Source organism: Salvelinus alpinus, chromosome 32 (genome assembly GCF_045679555.1).
Source record: "Salvelinus alpinus chromosome 32, SLU_Salpinus.1, whole genome shotgun sequence".
In the NCBI taxonomy this organism is placed as follows: domain Eukaryota; kingdom Metazoa; phylum Chordata; class Actinopteri; order Salmoniformes; family Salmonidae; genus Salvelinus; species Salvelinus alpinus.
The window spans coordinates 15,655,975-15,678,951 of record NC_092117.1 but is presented as its reverse complement, the minus strand read 5'-3'; the positions used below and the strand labels follow the sequence as shown (position 1 = coordinate 15,678,951).

At 43.9% G+C, this 22,977-nt stretch overlaps 1 protein-coding gene across 1 annotated transcript in view; it reads left to right on the top strand.

The window, feature by feature from the left end:
- The window catches only part of slc24a3 (solute carrier family 24 member 3), a 112,659-nt gene that overhangs the window by 81,222 nt on the left and 8,460 nt on the right, over positions 1-22,977 (top strand). Inside the window, exons 3-11 of the mRNA XM_071380528.1 lie at positions 17,897-17,973; positions 18,837-18,911; positions 19,061-19,145; positions 20,889-20,992; positions 21,127-21,201; positions 21,710-21,735; positions 21,852-21,905; positions 22,034-22,161; positions 22,257-22,417. Of these exons, the coding sequence (XP_071236629.1) occupies positions 17,897-17,973; positions 18,837-18,911; positions 19,061-19,145; positions 20,889-20,992; positions 21,127-21,201; positions 21,710-21,735; positions 21,852-21,905; positions 22,034-22,161; positions 22,257-22,417 (785 nt within the window). The remainder of the gene's footprint in view (positions 1-17,896; positions 17,974-18,836; positions 18,912-19,060; positions 19,146-20,888; positions 20,993-21,126; positions 21,202-21,709; positions 21,736-21,851; positions 21,906-22,033; positions 22,162-22,256; positions 22,418-22,977) is intronic.

The following is a 22,977-nucleotide window of genomic DNA, read 5'->3' as shown; positions in this document are numbered from 1 at the left end:
CGATGGAAAGGTCCAGAGCTTACGGCAGGAATCCGGTGATGTAGTGGCTTCTAGTCGTGTTAGTGACGTGTCCGGGAGGCGTCAGCTGTGTAGCCGTGTGATCATTGGGTCCACTGAGCAGGCCGGGAGATGGGCCTGGCTCAAGGCTAGCTTCGGGGCTGGGCCACTCGGTAGCAGCTAGCTAGCTGCGATGACCCGGAGTGTGTGTGTGTTTTATTGCAACAAATAAACACAGAACAGAAAAAATACATTCAGAGGTACAGGTAAAAAATACATATTGTTTTTCCTGGCCTTGAGCTTATAAAACGAGTATAAACAACCAAAAACACTGATTGACATCCCAACACACCTACCACACCTTAAAGGAACCATCTGTTACTTACATTTCCAGTTCAACGTTTTGAAGTTAGAACTGCTACTATACCGAAACAGACGGTACCTAAAACATATCAAATAGGGTTCAGCAGAATTCTACTATAATGCTGTTCAATCATTGGCATATCAATTTGTGTCCTCTGCTGTTGAACATAGTTATTTATCACATTCCTGCATGTATTAATGATTAAACATCCATCACTCTGGTAGGTGTATGACACTATGTGACCTTGGCCTGTATACCAGAAATACACCAAGGTTGTCTAATTAGGATGGCCTGTCTTGATCTGCAATTAAACTAGAGCAATAAATCACACATGCGCACACATAGGCCTGTTACGGTGTATTACCACGACACCAGGAGTCACAAATCATGACCTACAGTATAGGCTTCTCCAAAACTGCTCTCTGATGCCTCTGATGGTCATTAGTAGCCTACCAAACTTGCTAAAGGAAAGTCGCTAATGGGCTGGTACTCAGCGCTCCATTGTCCCTCTAATCACTCTGGCATCAATGCAAATGATTTTGAAAATCAAATCGAACACGTCATGAGATCCCTGACATTAAGTTTGAGCGGAATAGGATCACCTGTTGCGCAGTGAGAGCCAGCTCCTCATAGCTGGTTGATGCATGGAATGAAATGTGTTCCGAAAGCAAGCCTATGTTGCGCAACATTTTTATTTAGCCTAGGCTATGCGTGAGAAAACAGAGTTTAGATGGCCTCTTAAAAAGAGGATCCCATCAGCTTTCTATAGGCTAGGCCTACTATATTTATTTCTAAACTCTCTATATATTAAGCACATTGCTTCGCTTTACAGCCGGAGTAGCCTACCTGGCTGACATGAAAATGAACCGCGGGAAAAGGGTCCTCCATTCGCTATTCAAGTGCATGGATACGGATGACGTATTTTTTCCCCTGGCCCTTTTCCGACAGGTGGGTGATAATGTCCCATTCTAAATCAAAACTAATTTCACACATATTATTTAGGATATGTAAAAACAAGATTAGGCCTGCCTAAAATAAACAATGGATTTATTATGATGGTGTTGGCTACATTAAAGCAGTAAGGTATGTAAAAGGTCAATCGAATCTGGTATCAGGATAAAATGTGATTCAGAGTCACCGAATATACTTTAAATATTTTTATTTAACATAAGCTATAAATGGTAAATGCAATTTTCGTATATACGGGTTCACTGTATCACCACGCAGGGTAAAGCAGAGAACTGACTGAAATAGTACAGACATCTTCTTTTATACTGTGACAGATGTAGTTCCAACTTTAGAGTTGGCCTGTCACAGTAGAGGCTTAGCGTGGTTTAAACTTGCTAGCATATCGGTGGTGCCCAAGCTGGTCCCAGCCTCACAGCACACAGGATCCAGATATCCGGAAGTGTTTGTTGTGAAGTTTGAGCTAAGTTGTCGGTGGCTACACTGCTCAGTTCCTGTTTTCTTGTTATTCAGCATTTTTCCATCTTGTCTCAACCTTCTGGTTAGCACACTCGACACCCTAGATTAACAACAGCTTTTCTGCAGTCACGCTATGTTTTGTGATTAACATGTCCTATTTCTATAAGGCATATATATTTGTTAAAAAGAGAACAAAACCATCCTTCACAGGTACGAGGAGGTGTGGTAAATAAAAGGGTTAAATAAATGAATAAATATGGCCAATATACCACTGCCAAGGACTGTTCTTAAGCACGACGCAACCCTGAGTGCCTGAATACCGCCCTTCGCCGTGGTTTATTGGCCATATACCACAAACTCCCGAGGTGCCTAATTGCTATTATAAACTGGTTACCAATGTAATTAGAGCAGTAAAAATAAATGTTTTGTCATACCCGTGGTATATGGTCTGATATACTACAGCTGTCACACAATCAGAATTCAGGTCTCTAACCACCCAGTTTATAGTAAAGAGTAATCACGAAAATAACATTGAAAACAAGATGTTTTAGGCTTAGTTATAGTCAAACACGTCAATTCTGCTTTGCAAAAGTTATATATTTTGGTCTTTTAGTAGTAAATCTAGCTCTTTTTGCCCCTAGAGGTTCAACTCTGTCATTGAAATGTTGATGTAGATGCACTTTGAGAAGGTCCCTCCCTCTACATCATCTCAATGGAGAATGAAATCCACTCCCTTCTAGATGTGCTGTGTCGTACCACCTCAAGGCCTACTATTAAATCAGGAGATAGCGCTCCTTATTTGGCAATGGTCTTAGTACGTGGAGTGTGCCATTATATTTTGGATGATGCTTCCTTGACTAAACTACTGACGTTCCACAAAATTCAAAAGGCATTAAGGCACATTTCTACATATGACCAAATTCAAAGTCAATGCTTACAGTTTCATACACATCGGTATTGTGTTGGGAAGAAAAGTGCAATCATCAACTTGAAAATGAAGATTAGGGGCTCAATTCAATCCAACCCACATTGAAGTATTTACGCAGTAACTCTTTTCTCACTGGTACTGTATATACCGCAAGTGTCAATAGATGTCAGGAACTTGGTGCCACTGTGAGCGAACTGTCCAGAGCCATATTTCAATCAATCAATCAAATGTAATTTTAAATCCCCTTTTACATCAACAAAGTGCTTATAAAGAAATCCAAGCAATGCAGAAGTAGAAGCACGGTGACTAGGAAAAACTCCCTAGAAAGGCAGGAACCTAGGAAGAAACCTAGAGAGGAACCAGGCTCTGAAGGGTGGCCAGTCCTCTTCTGGCTGTGCCGGGGGGGAGATTATAAGAGTATATTGTGTGCTTGCGATGCACACAATTTTATTGTCAGAGCGGGTAAGTATGCTTTAGTGAGAAAGGGTTTGGGATCAGGTACAACTACATTTATGAGGGGGTTGGGCAAAGGCTGAATTTGGGATTGAGGGTTACCCTTTAAATGGATTCATTAGACTTTTTAAAATGTAGATGTTCCAAAGGTCCACATAAGTAGCTTGTAGGCTGTGCGTGGAAGCCAGGAGATGCTAAACATGTTTATGTTAATTAACGGTCAATTACCGTGAGACCGGCAGTAATTTGCTTGACAGTTTCTGGCTGACAAAATGTCATGACCGCCACAGCCCTACTCTCACACACACACACACACACACACACACACACACACACCTGTTCCTGCACTGAGGAACATTGCGTCTCCCTGCCAATCCATTCTTCTGCATCTCTCCACACTCAGTCAGGATTTCTGTCTGTTGACCTTTAACACCTCATGTTCTTGACAGGATGACCTACACTCTTTTTTTCTCCTCCTCTCTCCCTCTCTCTCTTTTGATGACTTGTGAGTTTTTTATTATTATTGGTGTGTATATGTGACTGATCTAAGGACAGTATATTCTATTTCCTTGCTCAGACGAGTCAGCATCTCCCATCAGGTATGCACACGGGCAGCCTGGCCGATGCACTGAACAACCCCTCAGTCCCCCTCCAGTTACCATGGCAACCTGCCATGTCCCTTGTCTCCTGCCAGGATGTGTGTGTGTGTGTGTGTGTGTGTGTGTGTGTGTGTGTGTGTGTGTGTGTGTGTGTGTGTGTGTGTGTGTGTGTGTGTGTGTGTGTGTGTGTGTGTGTGTGTGTGTGTGTGTGTGATTATGCGTGTGCTCATGCACGTGTGCGCTGGCACATAAGTTAACGGACATGACCCTCACACCACTGCAGAGTGCCAGCTGTGATACTCACGCACCCAGGCATTCACTACCTCTTGCCGGGCCTCTCCTCTCTACATTCCACCTCCATGCTGGCCCGCAGGGGATGTTTTCCTTTCAGCAACTCACAACGGCAGAAGGGAGGTAGAACTGGAGAAGGGTAGAGGACCCAAGAAAAAAGGAAAAGGGATCTGCGCATTTGAAGACTGTACTCTTATGCTGTACTCTCTGTATTAGTCTCATTCTTGCTCTCTCCTCTTTCTCTGTCTCCCACCCTTTCTCTCTCTCCCGCTCTCTCACTCTCCCCTAAGCCAAACTTAAAATAGCTGATGTAGCCTTCAGTCGCCCTTATAAGATTCCATCCTCAAAATCGCCCGTGCGTTCATTCATTGAATGTATGTTACCAAGACAACCAGTTCTGGTAAGATGTCATCACGATTGCAGCTCTGTTTGAGCCGTCTGTGCCGAGTAGCCAGATCAGATCACTGTGATTGCGCAACACACCGAGGCTCAACGCTAGGGATGATGTCATCATTGAGAGCGGGGACAGGCGAGTAAAGAGGGATTGGACGGTAATCTAATCCTATGGAATAAAAGGCATATTAGATGTCTATCTTTTTTAAATTTAACCTTTATTTAACTAGGCAAGTCAGTTAAGAACAAATTCTTATTTTACAATGACGGCCTACTCCGGCTAAACCCTCCTCTGACCCGGACAACGCTGGGCCAATTGTGCGCCACCCTATTAGGACTCCCGATCACGGCTGGTTATGATACAGCCCGGGATTGAAGCAGGGTCTCTAATGATGCCTCTAGAACTGATATGCAGTGCCATAGACTTCTGAGCCACTCGGGAGGCCCTTTGTTTTAGTTTTATGTATATGTTTATCTGGCAATATAGATCTAATGTAACTACACACTTGTGAAATGTATGAGTGAAAATGCAATAGGGCGCACGCGCACACACGTAAGTGAGAAAAGAAGCAAATATTTCAAAAGTTACCGATGTCTGGAAACTGAAAACAGAGTTCGTAGAGATACGTTTTCTTCAGCAGCTGACACAGAGCAATACCTTGCCAGCTACTTTGCGCTTTTTTTGGCAGACATGCACGCACAAACACGCGCACACACACACACACAGTAATGATGGCTCTTTTGCACACACACACACTTCATGGGCTGACTCTGCATAGCACATAATGATCTCTCTTGCCAGTATGGTGAGAGCTGCAAGGGCTCAGGTGTAGTGGAGTGTTGGACTGTAGCTACATGATTTAAAACGAGAACACTGCTTAATTATTAACACTTCTCTGAATTATGAACTGAGTCTTATGAGGACATTTCTTTCTGCTCCCCGTGTGTGTGTGTGTGTGTGTGTGTGTGTGTGTGTGTGTGTGTGTGTGTGTGTGTGTGTGTGTGTGTGTGTGTGTGTGTGTGTGTGTGTGTGTGTGTGTGTGTGTGTGTGTGTGTGTGTGTGTGTGTGTGTGTGTGTGTGTGTGTGTGTGTGTGTGTGTGTGTGTGTGTGCGTTTTACTCTGTGCTAGCTACTGCTGAGTGATTAGTGCTTTTTGAGTTCGGTTCGGTTTCTGTTCGATTAAACAAAATTGATTTTGGTTTCGATAATTGTTTTAAAAATTAATTGAAAAATATATTTTTTAGCTTTTTATTGGAAATTCCAAAGCCCAAAACAGTGAACATTCAATTGCCAAAACATTTAAAATATTCCATTGTCTTGTTTTACATTGGGTAAACATCAATAAAAAATATGAAATTACTATGAAATAATAAAATATTTCAGTTGTGTATATTACTTTTTATTTGATGGCTTTATTAATTTTCAGTCCTTATATAGTCATCTCATCTCTGCCCAGGCCATAGCAGCCAGCCAGCCAGACAACATTATCTCAATGCTCCCCATACAGTACTGTCGTTAGTCATCCTAGCTTTAGTTAGGCTAGCCTGCTTAACAGTGGAGGCTCCTCAGAGGAGGAAGGGAGGACCATCCACCTCAGTGAATTTCATAAAAATAAAAATAGTGAAACATTAAAGTTATCCTTATTAGATCAAACTATACTAAACATATTCACGTCACCAAATATTTTATTAAAACACACTGTTTTGCAATGAAGGTGAAGGTTACAGTAGCCTCATGTAACGGCTTTCATATTCGTCCTCCTCCTCGGACGAGGAGAGGCGAGACGGATCGGACCAATACGCAGAGTGGTTAGTGTTCATAATGATTTAATATAACGAAAACTGAACACTGAATTACAAAACAAATAAACGAAGTGCAGAAAACCTATACAGTACCGTGTGGTGAAAACACAAACACGGAAACAAACACCCACAAAAAACACGTGAAACCCAGTCTGCCTAAGTATGATTGTCAATCAGGGACAACGATTGACAGCTGCCTCTGATTGAGAATCATACCAGGCCGAACACAAAAATCCCAACATAGAAAATCAACCATAGACAAACCCACCCAACTCACGCCCTGACCAACTAAAATAAATGCAAGACAAAAGAAAACAGGTCAGGAACGTGACACCTCAACAGCACTCTGTAGGGTAGCACCATGTTGTAGCTGAAGGACAGCTAGTTTCAGTCCTCCTCTGGGTACATTGACTTCAATACAAAACCTAGGAGGCTCATGGTTCTCACCCCCTTCCATAGACTTACACAGTAATTGACAACTTCCAGAGGACGTCCTCCAACCTATCAGAGCTCTTGCAACATGAACTGACATTGTCCACCCATTCAAATGATCAGAAAATGAATCTAGTACTGAAAGCATAAGCAACAGCTAGCCTGCACTGCAGTGCATAAAATGTGGTGAGTAGTTGACTCGAAATACAGTAGTTGAACAGTTTTGAACAAATTAATTTCTTAAAAAATTAGAGAGGTAGCTATATTTCATTGTATTTTTTTTCACTTAGCTAGCGAATGCAACTAGCTAGTTTAGCCTACTCAAACACATGGCTGAAACAGAGTGGGGTGCTATGTAAGCTAGCTGGCTATGGCTATCCAGCACTGGAACTATTCCAAGTCAAGGTAAGATTTTGGTTTTATTAATTTATTGCCACCAGTGCCCACTGGTGTAACTGCTAAACTGCTGGCTGACTGTACTGCATGATTGTAGTGGGTTTACTAATGCATTAATTCTAGTAGCTATGACGTTAGCTTATATGGTGACACCGATGTAGGCTGTGTGTAGCGATTAGCGGTTATGGTATGAAGGTTTGGAAAGTTTTTTTTGCCTGGTCACGGACAGCTTATGTGTTATGCTCTAAAGTCCACAAGCAAAGGGAAAATGTGAGAGGAGGAGAGTGAGTAGAACAAATTATGCACGAGCAAAGTGATGATGCTGTTTGTATGTGGCTGCTATGAAAGTGAACTGTGTTTGCGTATGATCAGGGGTGTATTCATGCCACCAAGTCTGTTGAAAAACATTTATTAAACAGAACAAAACGGGGATAAACATACCTGAATTTGTCCAATAGAAACTCTTGTACTAATGATTACACCCTAGATCCGCTAGATACAGGCAAGAGTGTGCAAGGCAGTATTGAATGTGTCACTGTCACCTTGATTGCTCACATTTTCTTCTCAACCTGTGCACCTACTTTTTAAACTTTCACTAATAGGCTAGGTTGTAGCAACCTCATGATGGGTATAGGAAACATGTGAGTATCATGTAGTAGTCTAAACCTATCGATGTTACATTGAACTGGGTGAATGGAATATGAATGACAGTCATCCAATATGCTGTAATATAAATAAGGCCACGCTCATAAAAAAAATGATCGTCCTCCCTCATCTTAAACATCGCCGACCTCCACTGCTGCTTAATTATGCTGTAGAGCTGTCTGAAAAAATAATTTAGCTAGTTCTTCAAAGAAGATGAGGCATACTTTCACGAACTGTCGCTATCCCTCTCTCTCATCCATTGTGTTGTGTACATTCCTCTTTCATGCGGTCTGTGTGTTTCTAACCTATTGTAGCAGGCGCAAAAGTGTATCCATTTCTGTCTGAGCTAGAAAGAACAGGCGCAGTGGATTATGGTCATTGTAGTTAATTACCATGTTTATGCGCTGAACTTGGTTGAACATTTACTTAATGAAAACTACAACGCCCTTCAGCCCAACGTCCCACAGTTGACTTGATTTCGCTCATGAATGATCTGATTTCTCTCCAGAGAAGTGGAGTGTTGGGCTCACAAAAAAATGAACTGAATGGAATTCAAGTAATTGAACAGACGTCTGTCAATTAGTTGTTAATAACATTTGTAAAAAAATACATTTTGGTGAATAGCTCAGCGTTATGTGTCATGCATGCGTTACGTATGTGTGTGTCTAACGTCTATCCATAGTACAAACACTTCCATCCTCCTCTCCATCACTCATGTACTCTTAGTCCCATAGGATTCATACATTTCCAACGGAAATGTCCCTGTGAAAACCAACATAGCTCTCCACGACCCATGCCCCTTGCCCAGAAGGGAACTGCAGCCTCTTCATAAAAAATTATATGTTAATGCTCTTAAGTGGCTTTCAAACAAGCCAGACCAATTTTGAGCTGATTACATCATGTCATGAGTGTGTGTGCATGCATACATGTGTTGCTAATTTACGACAGGCTATCCATGCTATGTTTAAACTGCAGGGATTGATCTTGTTGTTTTCCTCATTGATACTCCCACCTCTCTCCAATGGGCCACATGGTTGAGAGAGAAGGGAAGTGGTCAGGAGACAGTGAGATATTTCTATTAGTTACTCTCCCACAGGAAATATGTAACCTGGACTCAGAGGTAGACATAACATAGTCAAACAATATCCAGTGGTATATGTTGCATTTATTATGGTATGTATTAATTTGTGGATGTCCATCATTCATTTCGTATGATAATGTTAATTACAATTCGTATGATATGTTACGAATTTGCAATATGTAACGAATTTGCAATACGTATGATATGTTACAAATTTCAATTGGTCTTGGCTAACTTTAGCTAGGTGGCTAACGTTAGCTACGCTCTGGGTTAGGGTTAAGATTAGGGTTAGGAGTTAGCTAACCCTTTCCCTAACCATGTTAAGTAGTTGCAAAGTAGCTAAAAAGTAGTAATAGTTGCAAAGGTGCTAAAATACAAAAGTTGTCCGTGATGAGATTCACATTATACGCCCACCCCGACCAACAAACCTCCTTACGCTTTTGCCTAAAGTAACAATCTGTCTTATGTAGCTATACCAAACTTAGCATATCATACTAATTTGAGTGTCCCTGATTTTCATTTCCTATGTTATGTCTAGTCTATGAGACCAGGCTGAAATATGCTAAGATGTTTGTGTTTATTGTAGGATGTTTTCTGATGCTCATTTTTAGATGTTAAGGCAACACACAGTCTCATCAGAATTACAACTCTGCTACAGATGCATAACAGTACATGTTTCTCTCCCTCTGTCTCTCCCTCTGTCTCTCTCTGTCTCCCTCTGTCTCTCTCTGTCTCTGTCTCTCTCTCTCTCTCTCTCTCTCTCTCTCTCTCTCTCTCTCTCTCTCTCTGCACATAACCTTTTCTTTACAAGCATTCTACTTCCTTAAATGTGTTTGCAATTAAGCACTAGGACTGTCACGTGATTCCTCCAATCCCTCAAAACAACTCAGACACAGTAGAGTAAAGTAGCATATCCCCACCCAAAATCTGTGTCCCCTTAAGTCCCTACACTCCACTGGGGCCTTTATGGGGAGCAATGAGTAGGCTACTGAAGAATTATGTTAGTTTCCCCTAGACACTGACAGGAGGTCAGTTTTGTGTTTTTCCCACAAGTTAAGGTTAGGATTTGGCTTCTGATTTCCAGCTCTGTGATATATTTCTGTTGTATCAATCAAATAGCTATGCAAACTTACTATATTTGAATTGTACTTTCAGGGTAAGCCGTTTTCATAGGATGGCTCTTGTAATCTTTGATGTTATATTATTCACCACGACGGCATTTTTGTATTCTCTTATGAGCTGCACTCTTCTGAGAGTTACTAGAGCTGTAGAGGGCTTACTGGTTTACTGAGGGATTAATGTCATCCGTTCATAATTTACACACTTTCATTTAGACACCCTTTATCCTACATTGTAGCATAACACTGTGGGATGTAATCTGAATTTAGATAGTTAGATCATAGAGCAGCGTTTCCTCTATCATTACTTAGACAAGAGAGACCACGGGTGTGCTGGTGACGTCACTCACCTGCAGTAAACCACAAGCAATGTATCCTAATAAGGACAACAAAATCATGCAATTAGCACTCGAAAATCTATAGAGTTTGCGTCCTAGAATGTTTTGTCAGGGGGCCTGTGTGACCTGCCTGGGAACAATGTATTTAGCAGTGACTTTCTTTGTGAGACTGCACTCTTCAACTGTGTTCCTGTTGCCTAGGTCAGTGGAGCGATCTCAGCACCATGATTTCTTTCTACGCACGTTGGCTGGCACTCTGATTAAATGGCAGCATTACCATGTAACCTTTCGCTGGTTGCTGGTCCCCCTGACCAAGCGCGTTCCTTTCCCTCACACAGTCGACCTGCTTCCTCACGCACACAAGCCCGTGCACACAGATACAGACTCAATCCCTTTCTCTCGCTCTCTTTCTCTCTTTCTCTCTCTGACTATCTGTCGGATGTCTCACACTCGCTCTCTTGCTCTCTCTCGCTCCCTCGCACTCTTGCTCCCTTGCGCCCTCGCCCTCGCTCTCTCTCTATCACACACACACACACACACACACACACACACTCCCTCCTGATGCGCTGCTGCTGACCTGATCCTTCTGTTGCATGATTTATGTTCCCTCTTCTCTGAGTCGGAAATAGACGCGTTTCCATGAATATGACGTCTCTAGGGAACAAGCCTCCTTGGAGACCAGAACGCTGTAACTTCCGACGAGGAGAAGTGCCTATTTCAGGCTGTGGCGCAGGAGCGGACTGGAGCCTTAAACCTGTCGCCACGGAGACGCTGATAATTGACAGAGATTGAACTCTGGGGGTATGGTTGTGTTACAAGTCGTATGACGCAATACTCTAATTTAGATGTTAGCTGTTCCATTAAGGGAGACGTGGAGAAGTGAATCATAATGAGTGTGGAACGTTAGATAAATATGTTGTTGAGCCTGGCATACATTAGATTAGATCACAAATGGTATTAACCTCAATGAGGAAATTAATTTTGCAGCGTATGCAAACAAAACAATTAATAGAAAAACTAAACCATTGAATCACACTTGCTTTAATTAGTTCCAGGAAAACGGGGGTTATATTATTTGAAAATCTCACACGAGAGATTACCATCCATTGTTTCACACTTTCGTGCACACTGCATTTAATGAGTGACTAAATGATTGACAGGAGCTAATTGAGGAGTGGTGGTTTTGGCATGATCTGGGGCTCTGGATGTCTGAGTTAGTGAGCAGGGCTGTGCGAGGTCAGTAACGCAGCCAGAGGAGCTCGGAGCTGGGCTAAGATGAACCATCTCACCCTCTCTCAGAGTCACCCCTGGTGCTAATTGCAGCTCATAGCTGGAGACATTCATAGGAGCACTTTACAGAGTGGTAGAGCCTGGGGATATTCAACCTGTGCGGATGACCCTCTACCCTTTACTCTCATTTAATTCCTTTCCATTCCTGAGGGATGATCAGACTCATATCCTAATGTCACAACTGGAGAGCATACCATCACTAAACTCACTCACTATTTCCCCTTTTTCTTCCCCCCCCCATCCTCTTCCCGTTTCTGCACAATTAGATGAATGTCCGACACATTAGGTAATGCCACCCAGTTGTTTTTAAGCACGTGGTGAAAATGAAATGCAACCACATGTTTCCGTGTACACATGTTTTCAGGAGCGCTACGGAGAGGTGGAAAATGCAAAGGGTGGGAGGCTTTGATCCCTTTTCGAGGGTGACTGTTCATTTCGGTGTGTATGGCACGGCTGCCTTAGTTCAACTACCTTGGCTATTTCTTTGTTGGTGGTCGCTTTTGTCCCATCTGGGAGCATAAGGACCACACAGCACTCAGTGGGTGTCCATAGAGGTCAGAAACAAGAGTGTTTCATAGATGAGTGCTGGATTTGTGCTTCTAAAGCTGCTTGATTTTTAAAATTCATATTAAAGATGAACTTCAAAAGCCACATGCAACACTGTATGACACCACTAATATAACACGCACACATATGCATACACCTGATCCAGCGTACACTGGCACATGTGTGTGTAAGTGATTTGGGCTTGCAGGCACAATCTGTATTCATATAGCACATTTAAAACAAAGCATGTGCAATCCAATGTGCTCCCCCCAAAGGAAATAAACTATAAATAGGTGTGTATGCGTTCTGTGAGACACGGAAGACAGCTAGCTCTGTTATCTCTCTAACAATGCACCTCTATATTCCCATCACGAAGGTAAACAAACCACACCGCCAGGTGAAAACCATCAATGTGGTCTTTTCTACTGTTCAAACCTCCTGAGATCTCTGTAATGATGCAGAGAATTTGGAGGACTCGTCTCTATCTCTCTCCAACACACCGCCTTATGTAATGATTGTGATGCTTATGTAAGAAGAGAGAGAGAGTAGTCAAGTCTCTGTTGTTCCTCAGCAGCCCTCTGCCCCCAGCAAGCCATCACAGCTCACAGCTCAGTTCAATCCTGCCTGATCCAGTCCAGATTTCAAAGTCAGGGATTTGAGGTGTGTGTGTGTGTGCGCACACCATCCACACTGTGATGCCACACAGAAGTGACAGGTTATCTTAACTTCACATACTGTCCCATGGAGCAAAGTTATCACTGATTTAAAACCCCTCTCACACAACAAAACACAAAGCCCTATCAGAGGTGTTGGCTTTTTTTTGTTACTTACACTGAACAAAAATATAAACGCAACATGTAATGTGTTGGTCCCATGTTTCATGAGCTGAAATAAAAGATCCCCAAAATGTTCCATACGCACAGAAGGCTTATTTCTCTCAAATTATGTGCACAAATTTGTTTAAATCCCTCTTAGTGAGCATTTCTCTTTTGCCAAGACAATCCATCCACCTGACAGGTGTGGCATATCAAGAAGCTGACACAGGTGCACTTTGTGCTGGGGACAATAAAAGGCCATTCTAAAATGTGCAGTTTTATCACACAACACAATGCCACAGATGTCTCATTTTTTGAGGGAGGGTGCAATTGGAATGCTGACTGCAGGAATGTCCACCAGAGCTGTTGCCAGAGACTTTATTGTTAATTTCTCTACCATAAACCGCCTCCAACATCGTTTTAGCGAAATTGGCAGTACATCCAATTGCCTCACAACCGCAGACAATGTATATGGGGTCATGTGGGCGAGCAGTTTGCTGATGTTAATGTTGTGAACAGAGTGCCCCATGGTGGCGGTGGGGTTATGGTATGGGCAGGCATAAGCTATGGACAACAAACACAATTGCATTGTAATCGATGGCAATTTGAACGCACAGAAATACCTTGACAAGATCCTGATGCCCATTGTGAGGCCCATTTCTTTTAAGGTATCTGTGACCAACTGATGCATATCCATTTTCCCGGTCATTTGAAATCCATAGACTGGGGCCTAATGAATTGATTTCAATTGACTGATTTCCTCATATGAACTGTAACTCAGTAAAATCTTTGAAATGTTGCGTTTTATATTTTTGTTCAGTATATATTTAACGATGCCTGAAACCTTCAGAAGAAATCGATTGAGGGACTGAAAGGATTGACTTCTAGCTTGACAATGCAATAAACGAAAGAGGTGTTCAACAGTCTTAAACTATACAATAACTACAACCACCTCTGAAGCCTCAATGTATTGGATTGGAATTATGTGTCCAAATGAAAAAGCTTTCCAGATGACTTTTTACATTGGAATCGATTGCTCTTTGACCCTTGGTTATAGTAACCATCATGTGCTATGAGTGAGTCCGTGGAGCGTGTGCGTTTATCTCGTGCTAGCTACTATGTGTAATGTGCTTTCGAGTAAAACCAAATCGTATCTTACCTCTCTGACGGTTTTTAAGAGCAGATACAACAGCCGTAGCTCCTCTATCACCCCTTACAGCACTTTGTGTTGTCCTAATACCATGTCATTCTCCCTAGCCATACCAGAGGATCAAGCTTTTTCCAGTATGGCACTACGCACTTAGCCAGACTGTTGCAGTATGTACAGTAGAATCAATTATGTATTTCCAGCAATGGTTAATGCAGCCGAAAGCATATTGTTTTGAGCCGTCAGACAGGACATTGAGTAGACTTTGGCGTAGGGATTTAAACATGAGGATGTCTAAATAAGGGCCAGGGCACTGAAAGCTATTACTGTGGCATCAGAATATTTACAGAATCTATGATGAGATTACTCGCGGGGTGTGTGTGTGATGCCTCATCGCCATGGTAACAATAACTTTTTCTACATGGGGGTGGGGTCTCAGTCAGCAGTTACTGTAATGTATGTGGATGTGGAGCTTTGCCCTTCCTGCAGGGGTGTTTTCTCCCTGTGCCAGGCTGAGCAGAGATGAGTCTCTGTGGGCATGACCTGTCAGACTAGCCCCCACTGCTCTCCAGCCCTCCACACACGCTCTCTTCTCCAACCCTGCACCCTCACACCGCTTAGGGCTTAATCCTAACTGGGCTGTCTCTTTTCAATGAGGGATTTATTCAGTTGATTCATGGACATAATTGACCCCAACCCTGGCCACTACCACCACATTTAACCATGGCAAGTTGACAGGGGATAATGCCAAATACAAACAGTGTAGTTATTCCCTCTGTAAGGCAATCAAAAAGGCAAAACGTCAATACAGAAACAAAGTGGAGTCGCAATTCAACGGCTCAGACATGAGATGTATGTGGCAGGGTCTACACACAGGATAACCAGCCACGTCACAGGAACTGACGTCTTGCTTCCAGATAAGCTAAACACCTTTTTCGCCCACGTTGAGGATAACACAGTGCCACCGACGCGGCCAGCCACCAAGGACTGTGGGTTCTCCTTCTCCATGGCTGACGTGATTAAGACATTTAAGCGTGTTAACCCTCGAAGTTCCAGGCGGCATGCGCAGACCAGCTGGCTGGTGTTTATGGACATATTCAATCTCTCCCTATCCCAGTCTGCTGTCCCCAAATGCTTCAAGATGTCCGCCATTGTTCCTGTACCCAAGAAAGCAAAGGTAATTGAACTAAATGACTATCGCCCCATAGCACTCACTTCTGTCATCATGAAGTGTTTTGAGAGACTAGTCAAGGATCATAGCAGATCTACCTTACCTGACACCCTAGACCCACTTCAATTTGCTTACCACCCTAATAGATCCACAGATGATGCAATCGCCATTGCACTGTACACTGCCCTATCCTATCTGGACAAGAGGAATACCTATGTAAGAATGCTGTTCATTGACTATAGCTCAGCAGTCAACACCATAGTACCCTCCAAGCTCATCATTAAGCTCGGGGCTCAGGGTCTGAACCCCGCCCTGTGCAACTGGGTCCTGAACTTCCTGACAGGCCACCCCTAGGTGGTGAAGGTAGGAAACAACACCTACACTTCACTGATCCTCAACACCGGGGCCTCACAAGGGTGCGTGCTCAGCCCACTCTGTACTCCCTGTTCACCCATGGCTGCGTGGCCACGCACACGCCTCCAACTCAATCAACAAGTTTGCAGACGACACAACAGTAGTGGGCCTGATTACCAACAATGACGAGGCAGCCTACAGGGAGGAGGTGAGGGCCCTGGGAGTGTGGTGCCAGGAAAATAACCTCTCACTCAACGTAAACAAAACAAAGGAGCTGATCGTGGACTTCAGGAAACAGCAGAGGGAGCACGCCCATATCCACATTGACAGGACCGCAGTGGAGAAGGTGGAAAGCTTCAAGTTTCTCTGAGTACACATCACAAACAAACTGAAATGGTCCACCCACACAGACAGTGTGGTGAAGAAGGCACAACAGCGCCTCTTCAACCTCAGGAGGCTGAAGAAATTTGGATTGGCACCTAAAACCCTCACAAACTTCTATAGATGCACAAATGTATCACCGCCTGGAACGGCAACTGCACCGCCCACAACCGCAGGGCTCTCCAGAGGGTGGTGCGGTCTAACCAACGCATCACGGGGGCACTACCTGCCCTCCAGGACACCTACAGCACCCGATGTGACAGGAAGGCCAAAAGGATCATCAAGGACAACAACCACCCGAGCCACTGCCTGTTCACCCTGCTATCATCCAGAAGGCGAGGTCTCTACAGATGCATTAAAGCTGGGACTGAGAGACAGAAGCTGTGTTTCAATCTCAAGGCCATCAGACTGTTAAATAGCCATCACTAGCACCCTAGAGGCTGCTGCCCTATATACATAGACTTGAAATCACTGGCCACTTTAGTAATGTTTACATATTTTGCATTACTCATCTCATATGTATATACTGTATTCTATTTTAGTCTATGCCACTCCGACATTGCTCGTCCAAATATTTATATATTCTTAATTCTATTCATTTATTTCAGATTTGTGTGTATTGTTAGATATTACTGCACTGTTAGAGATAGAAACACAAGCATTTCGTAATTACATCAGCTTAACGTGTATGTGACCAATTATTTTATTTTATTTTTACCAAGAATCACTGAACTAAGCTGAAGTGAACTCCAACACAAAATTGGGTAAGGGAGCCATCTTGTTTACCTAAGCGTCTAGCCAACTGTTGTTTTGGTGTTTGTTGATGTTGTTATTTGTTTGTTGTTGGTTTGAGTGTGGTTGAGGTATTTGTAATTACTCGCACCATGTGTGTGCCTGTGTGTGGAGCTTTGTTTAGTGGAGCCATACTTGCTAGTTGCGCTGTTGGCAGCAGGGTTGGTTGGGTGAGTGGCTCCCTGAGTGATTGCCCTGTATGAGAGTGGGCAGCACTGGGCACAGAGTAGGCACTAGCTCTAGCACTGGTTGCTTTGGCTGCAGAGCCACAGTGTGAAATGCATTCCGGTGTGTTGCTGACCTGCCAACTGAATGGTACAGTAGTGCCTACTGGGAGAATATCTCTGTACTGTACTAAAAGGATGGTGGGAGTAAGGGATGGTTTGAGGGTTTTGAAGCCAGGTTTTCTAACCATGATCGTACTATGTAGTTGATTCAGCTTACTGGAACACACTATTTGAAAGCCACTCTGGATAATAGTGTCTGTTAAATGATTAAAATGGGAATGTAAAATTGGAAGGAGGTAGGGAGATAGATATTATACACTTTCTAAGGGACGAGGCCATTAAAAGCCAACACAACGATATGTCTTACAACCCTACACAATTCACACATCCTCATCTCTCTCTCTCTCTCTCTCTCTCTCTCTCTCTCTCTCTCTCTCTCTCTCTCTCTCTCTCTCTCTCTCTCTCTCTCTCTCTCTCTCTCTCTCTCTCTCTCTCTCTCTCGCTCTCTCTCTCTCTCTCTCTCTCTCTCTCTCTCTCTCTCTCTCTCTCTCTCTCTCTCTCTCTCTCTCTCTCTCTGGCCTTGTCAGTTCTTATAAGTTGAAATGTTCGGGCACTGAGGGCAGGCTGAAGCTCGCTGACTCACACAACCTCTTGGGTGTTCAGAGGGAGAATGTCACTGCACATTGTGCAGCCATCAACACGCACATACATTCACACACACGGCTCCACTTAGAAATACACACAAACAAACACACCCTGGCATGTGTGCGTGTACACACACACTCATGGCAATGCTGTTTTTAGGTCCTGTCACTCAAATGGACTATATATGATAGTGCCATTGCACAAGTTTCTGCTGCACTAAATGAGACAGTGTTTTCCCTGTAATATTGTGTGTGTTTTCTCTCCAGCACTACATGAGTTCCCCACAGACCTGTTCACCAACAAGGAGCGCACAGAGGGAGCGGTGGCCTTACATGTCCTATTTGTGAGTGTAACCCCCCCCCGTTCTACACTCAACACACTATCTACTCTACACACAATGGCCACCTGCCATTGACCGTGTGATGCAATGCATTGACAAGCAGGATTGTGTCTTTAACACTGCAGTGGTGGAAGATGTACCCAGTTGTCATAAAAGTAAAGATACCTTAATAAAAAATTACTCAAGTAAAAGTAAGTCACCCAATAAAATACTACTTGAAGAAAATATACTTAAGTAGCAAAATAAAAGTATAAATTATTTAACATTCCTTATATTAAGCAGACGTCACTATTTTCTTGTTTTATTATTATATGGATAGCCAGGGGCACACTCCAACACTCGGACATAATTTATAAACGAAGGATTCGTGTTTAGTGAGTCCGCCAGATCAGAGACAGTAGGGATGACCAGGGATGTTCTCTTGATAAGTGTGTGAATTGGACAAATGTTTTGTCCTGCTAAGCATTCGAAATGTAACTAGTACTTTTGGTTGTAGGGGAAAATGTATGGAGTAAAAAAGTACATCATTGTCTTTAGTAATGTAGTGAAGTAAAAGATACTCCAAAAAACTACTTAAGTAGTACTTTAAAGTATTTTAACCTAAGTACTTTACACCATGGCAAAGTTGCCTAGCCATCATAAAGAGGGCAGCGTCTCTCTGGCAGGCTTGGGTGCCAGATGTTGTATAGAGACTTAGCTGGCATATGAGGCCACTGGCACCGAGTGTCTCAGCTTAGGATACCTCCTCAGAAAAAACTGACACATTGGGACACTATCACTGCATCACATTGGGATCTGAAAGGTTCCAGAACACTGCTGAGATTTGTTTGTTCTTATATGTTCTGTTATGTGTAATTCCTCTATAGGCGATGTACATGTTCTATGCGCTGGCCCTAGTGTGTGATGACTACTTTGTTCCGTCTCTGGAGAAGATATGCGAGGTAAGAATGTAATACACTATTCTGTAACAGGGTTGGGGTCAATTCAACTGGAATTAATTTTAAGCACACAATTCAAGATGTGCTTTCTACTCCCCCTATACTCACTCTCTTTCGCTCTCTCTCTGCCTCTGTCGCTCTGGCTCTCTCAGCGTCTTCATCTGAGTGAGGATGTGGCAGGTGCAACCTTCATGGCGGCCGGCAGCTCAGCTCCTGAACTCTTCACCTCTGTCATCGGTGAGACGTACAGACACGTAGATGGACAGATCTTTTCATTGGACACACACATACTTTTTTAATGTTTTACTTTATCAGCAGTCCCAGTATGTTTTAATGAGTGATAGTGATATGCAGTACCTTCAGACCCCTTGACTTTTTCCACATTTTATTAGGTCACAGCCTTATTATTCTAAAATCAATCTCGACACAATACCCCATAATGACTTTTTTTCTGCAAATGTATTTTATTACAAAAACCTGAAATATCACATTTACATAAGTATTCAGACTCTTTACACAGTACTTTGTGGAAGCACCTTTGGCAGCTATTACAGCATTGAGTCTTCTTGGGTATGACGCTACAAACTTGGCACACCTGTATTTGGGGAGTTTCTCGCATTCTTCTCTGCAGATCCTCTCGAGCTCTGTGAGGTTGGATGGGGAGTGTTGCTGCACAGCTATTTTCAGGTCTCTCCAGAGAAGTTCGCTTCCGTCTGGCCACTACCATAAAGGCCTAATTGGTGCAGTGCTGCAGAGATGGTTGTTCTCCCATTTCAACAGAGGAACTCTAGAGCTGTCAGTGACCATTGAGTTCTTGGTCACTTCCCTGACCAAGGCCCTTCTCCCCCGATTGCTCAGTTTCGCCGGGCGGCCAGCTCTAGGAAGGGTGTTGGTGGTTCCAAACTTCTTTCATTTAAGAATGATGGAGGCCACTGTGTTCTTTGGGACCTTCAATGCTGCAGACATGTTTTGGTACCCTTCCCCAGATCTGTGCCTTGACACAATCCTGTCTCGGAGCTCTACGGACAATTCTTTCGACCTCATGGTCTGGTTTTTGCTCTGACATGCACTGTCGACTGTGGGACCTTATATGGACAGGTGTGTGCCTTTCCAAATCATGTCCAATTAATTGAATTTACCACAGATAGACTCCAATCAAGTTGTAGAAACATCTCAAGGATGATCAATGGAAGAGGCCTCCCGAGGGGCGCAGTGGTCTAAGGCACTGCATCGCACTGCTAGAGGCGTCACTACAGATCTGGGTTCGAGCCCGGGCTGTGTCGCAACCGGCCGCGACCGGGAGACGATTAGGCGCTGCACAATTGGCCCAGCGTCATCCGGGTTTGGGGAGGGTTTGGCCGGCCGGGATGTCCTTGTCCCATCATGCTCTAGCGACTCCTGTGGCGGGCCGGGCACATGCACGCTGACACGGTCGTCAGTTGGACGGTGTTTCCTCCGACAAATTGGTGGGCCTGGCTTCCGGGTTAAGAGAGCAGTGTGTCAAGAAGCAGTGTGGCTTGGCAGGGTCATGTTTCGGAGGCTGCGTGGCTCTCGACCTTTGCCTCTCCCGAATCTGTGTGGGAGTTGCAGCGAAAAGGAGTATAAAAAAAAGGATGATCAATGGAAACAGGGTGCACCTTAGCTCAATTTCAAGTCCCATAGCAATGGTTCTGAATACTTATGTAAATAAGGTATTTCTGTTTTTTTGTTTTAAATACATTTTTCCAAAATGTCTAAAAACCTGTTTTCGCTTTGTCATTATGGGTCATTGTGTGTAGATTGCTGATTGCAAATTGTTTTATTTAATCCATTTTAGAATAAGGCTGTAACGTAACAAAATATAGAACAAGTCAAGGGGTCTGAATACTTTTTGAAGGCACTGTATGTTGGCCATGTCAATACTTTACATGTACAAGCTTGTAACACTCCATTCCCAACCATTGTATAACTTCTGTTCTCTTTTTCTCTGTCCCTGTGCAGGTGTGTTTATCACTAAAGGGGATGTGGGGGTGGGCACGATTGTGGGCTCCGCCGTCTTCAATATCCTCTGCATTATCGGAGTGTGTGGAATATTTGCTGGCCAGGTAGGTTTCTGTACCTTGGCTTGCTCAGGTATACACACATACACCGGAAGGGATGAATACCCCGGGGTAAAATGTTGTCTATTCCACTCTCCCCTTCTCTTTATCTTTTTTCTCTCTCTCTTTCTCACTCTCAGGCGGTGCATCTGTCTCGATGGTCTCTTCTGAGAGACTCCGTGTATTACACCCTGTCCATCGCTGCTCTCATAGTGGTGAGTGGAGCCTGACCATTGCAAACCAGTGAAGTGAGCCGTAATGGCTCTGCATGGTCAATCCGAGATCTGCAGTGACCTCCGCGGAAGTCAGACCATTCTTACTTCTTGCGCTTCGTAGAGCAGAGCTGTTGTGAAGGAAGTTGTCAAGGAAGCGAGTTTGTGTTTATACAGGACATCCCGCCCCCACCTACCGTCAACCAATCATGTCAATGTGGAACTATACGGAGCCCTCCGCATTGTTACAAAATTTGGGAGGCGCACGGCGATGCGGTACGGAGCTCAATTGGGGCTCCAGAGGCACCCTCCATACGGAGCCTCCGGATCGCAATCCCAGAGTAGGATTTGGATTTTAGTATGTTGCATCCTGTTGATCAGAGGGTGCAACTACAGTGGATCCATACAATACTGTTTACATCAGAGAATGGTGAACCACAATGGTTTTTTTTACCGTACTTCCAGTCATTCTTCCAAGTGTTCAGTATCATTCTTCTTTTTCTCCTTACAGTTCATATATGATGAAAAGGTTTCGTGGTAAATATGGCTTTCACTTTCTTGTGTATACAGTACATACACCTATATGTTATGTGTTGTATTGTATAGCTGTTAAAAATCCGCTTCAATTGAATCCCTCTTGATGTTTGTTCCAGGTGGGAGTCTCTGACACTGGTTCTGATGTATTTCGGCTACATTTTGATAATGAAGTAAGTCTGGTGTCTGAAACCATCGGTGCACACTTCAAAACAATTAGAGGTATGAAGTCGGATCCACGTCCTTGTTCTGTCCCTCTTTGTCTAGGTTTAACTGTGGCGTTGTTCGTTTCTGTGTATAGGTTTAACTCAAACATTGTGCATTTCCTGGAGAGGCGGAAGAAGAACTCGTCCAGCCTGGGGAATGGCACAGCCAGTAACGCCGACCTGGATGACAACTGTGATGCCAGCGCTGTCCTGCTGAAGAAAGGCATGGTCTGCCTGTTCAGTCATACGTGTGTCTGTGTGTGTGTGTTTATATCATGTCTCTCTCCCTCTCTCTCTTTCTCTCACGCTCTCTTGTAGCTAACTTACACAGAAAGCAGTCAGTGTTGATGGTAGATGAGTTGCTGTCAGCCTACCCCCACCAGCTGTCCTTCTCTGATGCCGGCATGAGGATCATGATCACCAGCCACTTCTCCCCTCGCACACGCCTCACCATGGCCTCACGCATGCTCATCACTGAGGTAGGACCACACAGACACAAACATACACACACCTCACCATGGCCTCATGCATGCTCATCACTGAGGTAGGACCACACAGACACAAACATACACACGCCTCACCATGGCCTCACGCATGCTCATCACTGAGGTAGGACAACACAGACACAAACATACACACACCTCACCATGGCCTCATGCATGCTCATCACTGAGGTAGGACCACACAGACACAAACATACACACACCTCACCATGGCCTCACGCATGCTCATCACTGAGGTAGGACCACACAGACACAAACATACACACACCTCACCATGGCCTCACGCATGCTCATCACTGAAGTAGGACCACACAGACACAAACATACACACACCTCACCATGGCCTCACGCATGCTCATCACTGAGGTAGGACCACACAGACACAAACATACACACACCTCACCATGGCCTCATGCATGCTCATCACTGAGGTAGGACCACACAGACACAAACATACACACACCTCACCATGGCCTCATGCATACTCATCACTGAGGTAGGACCACACACACACACACACACACACACACACACAC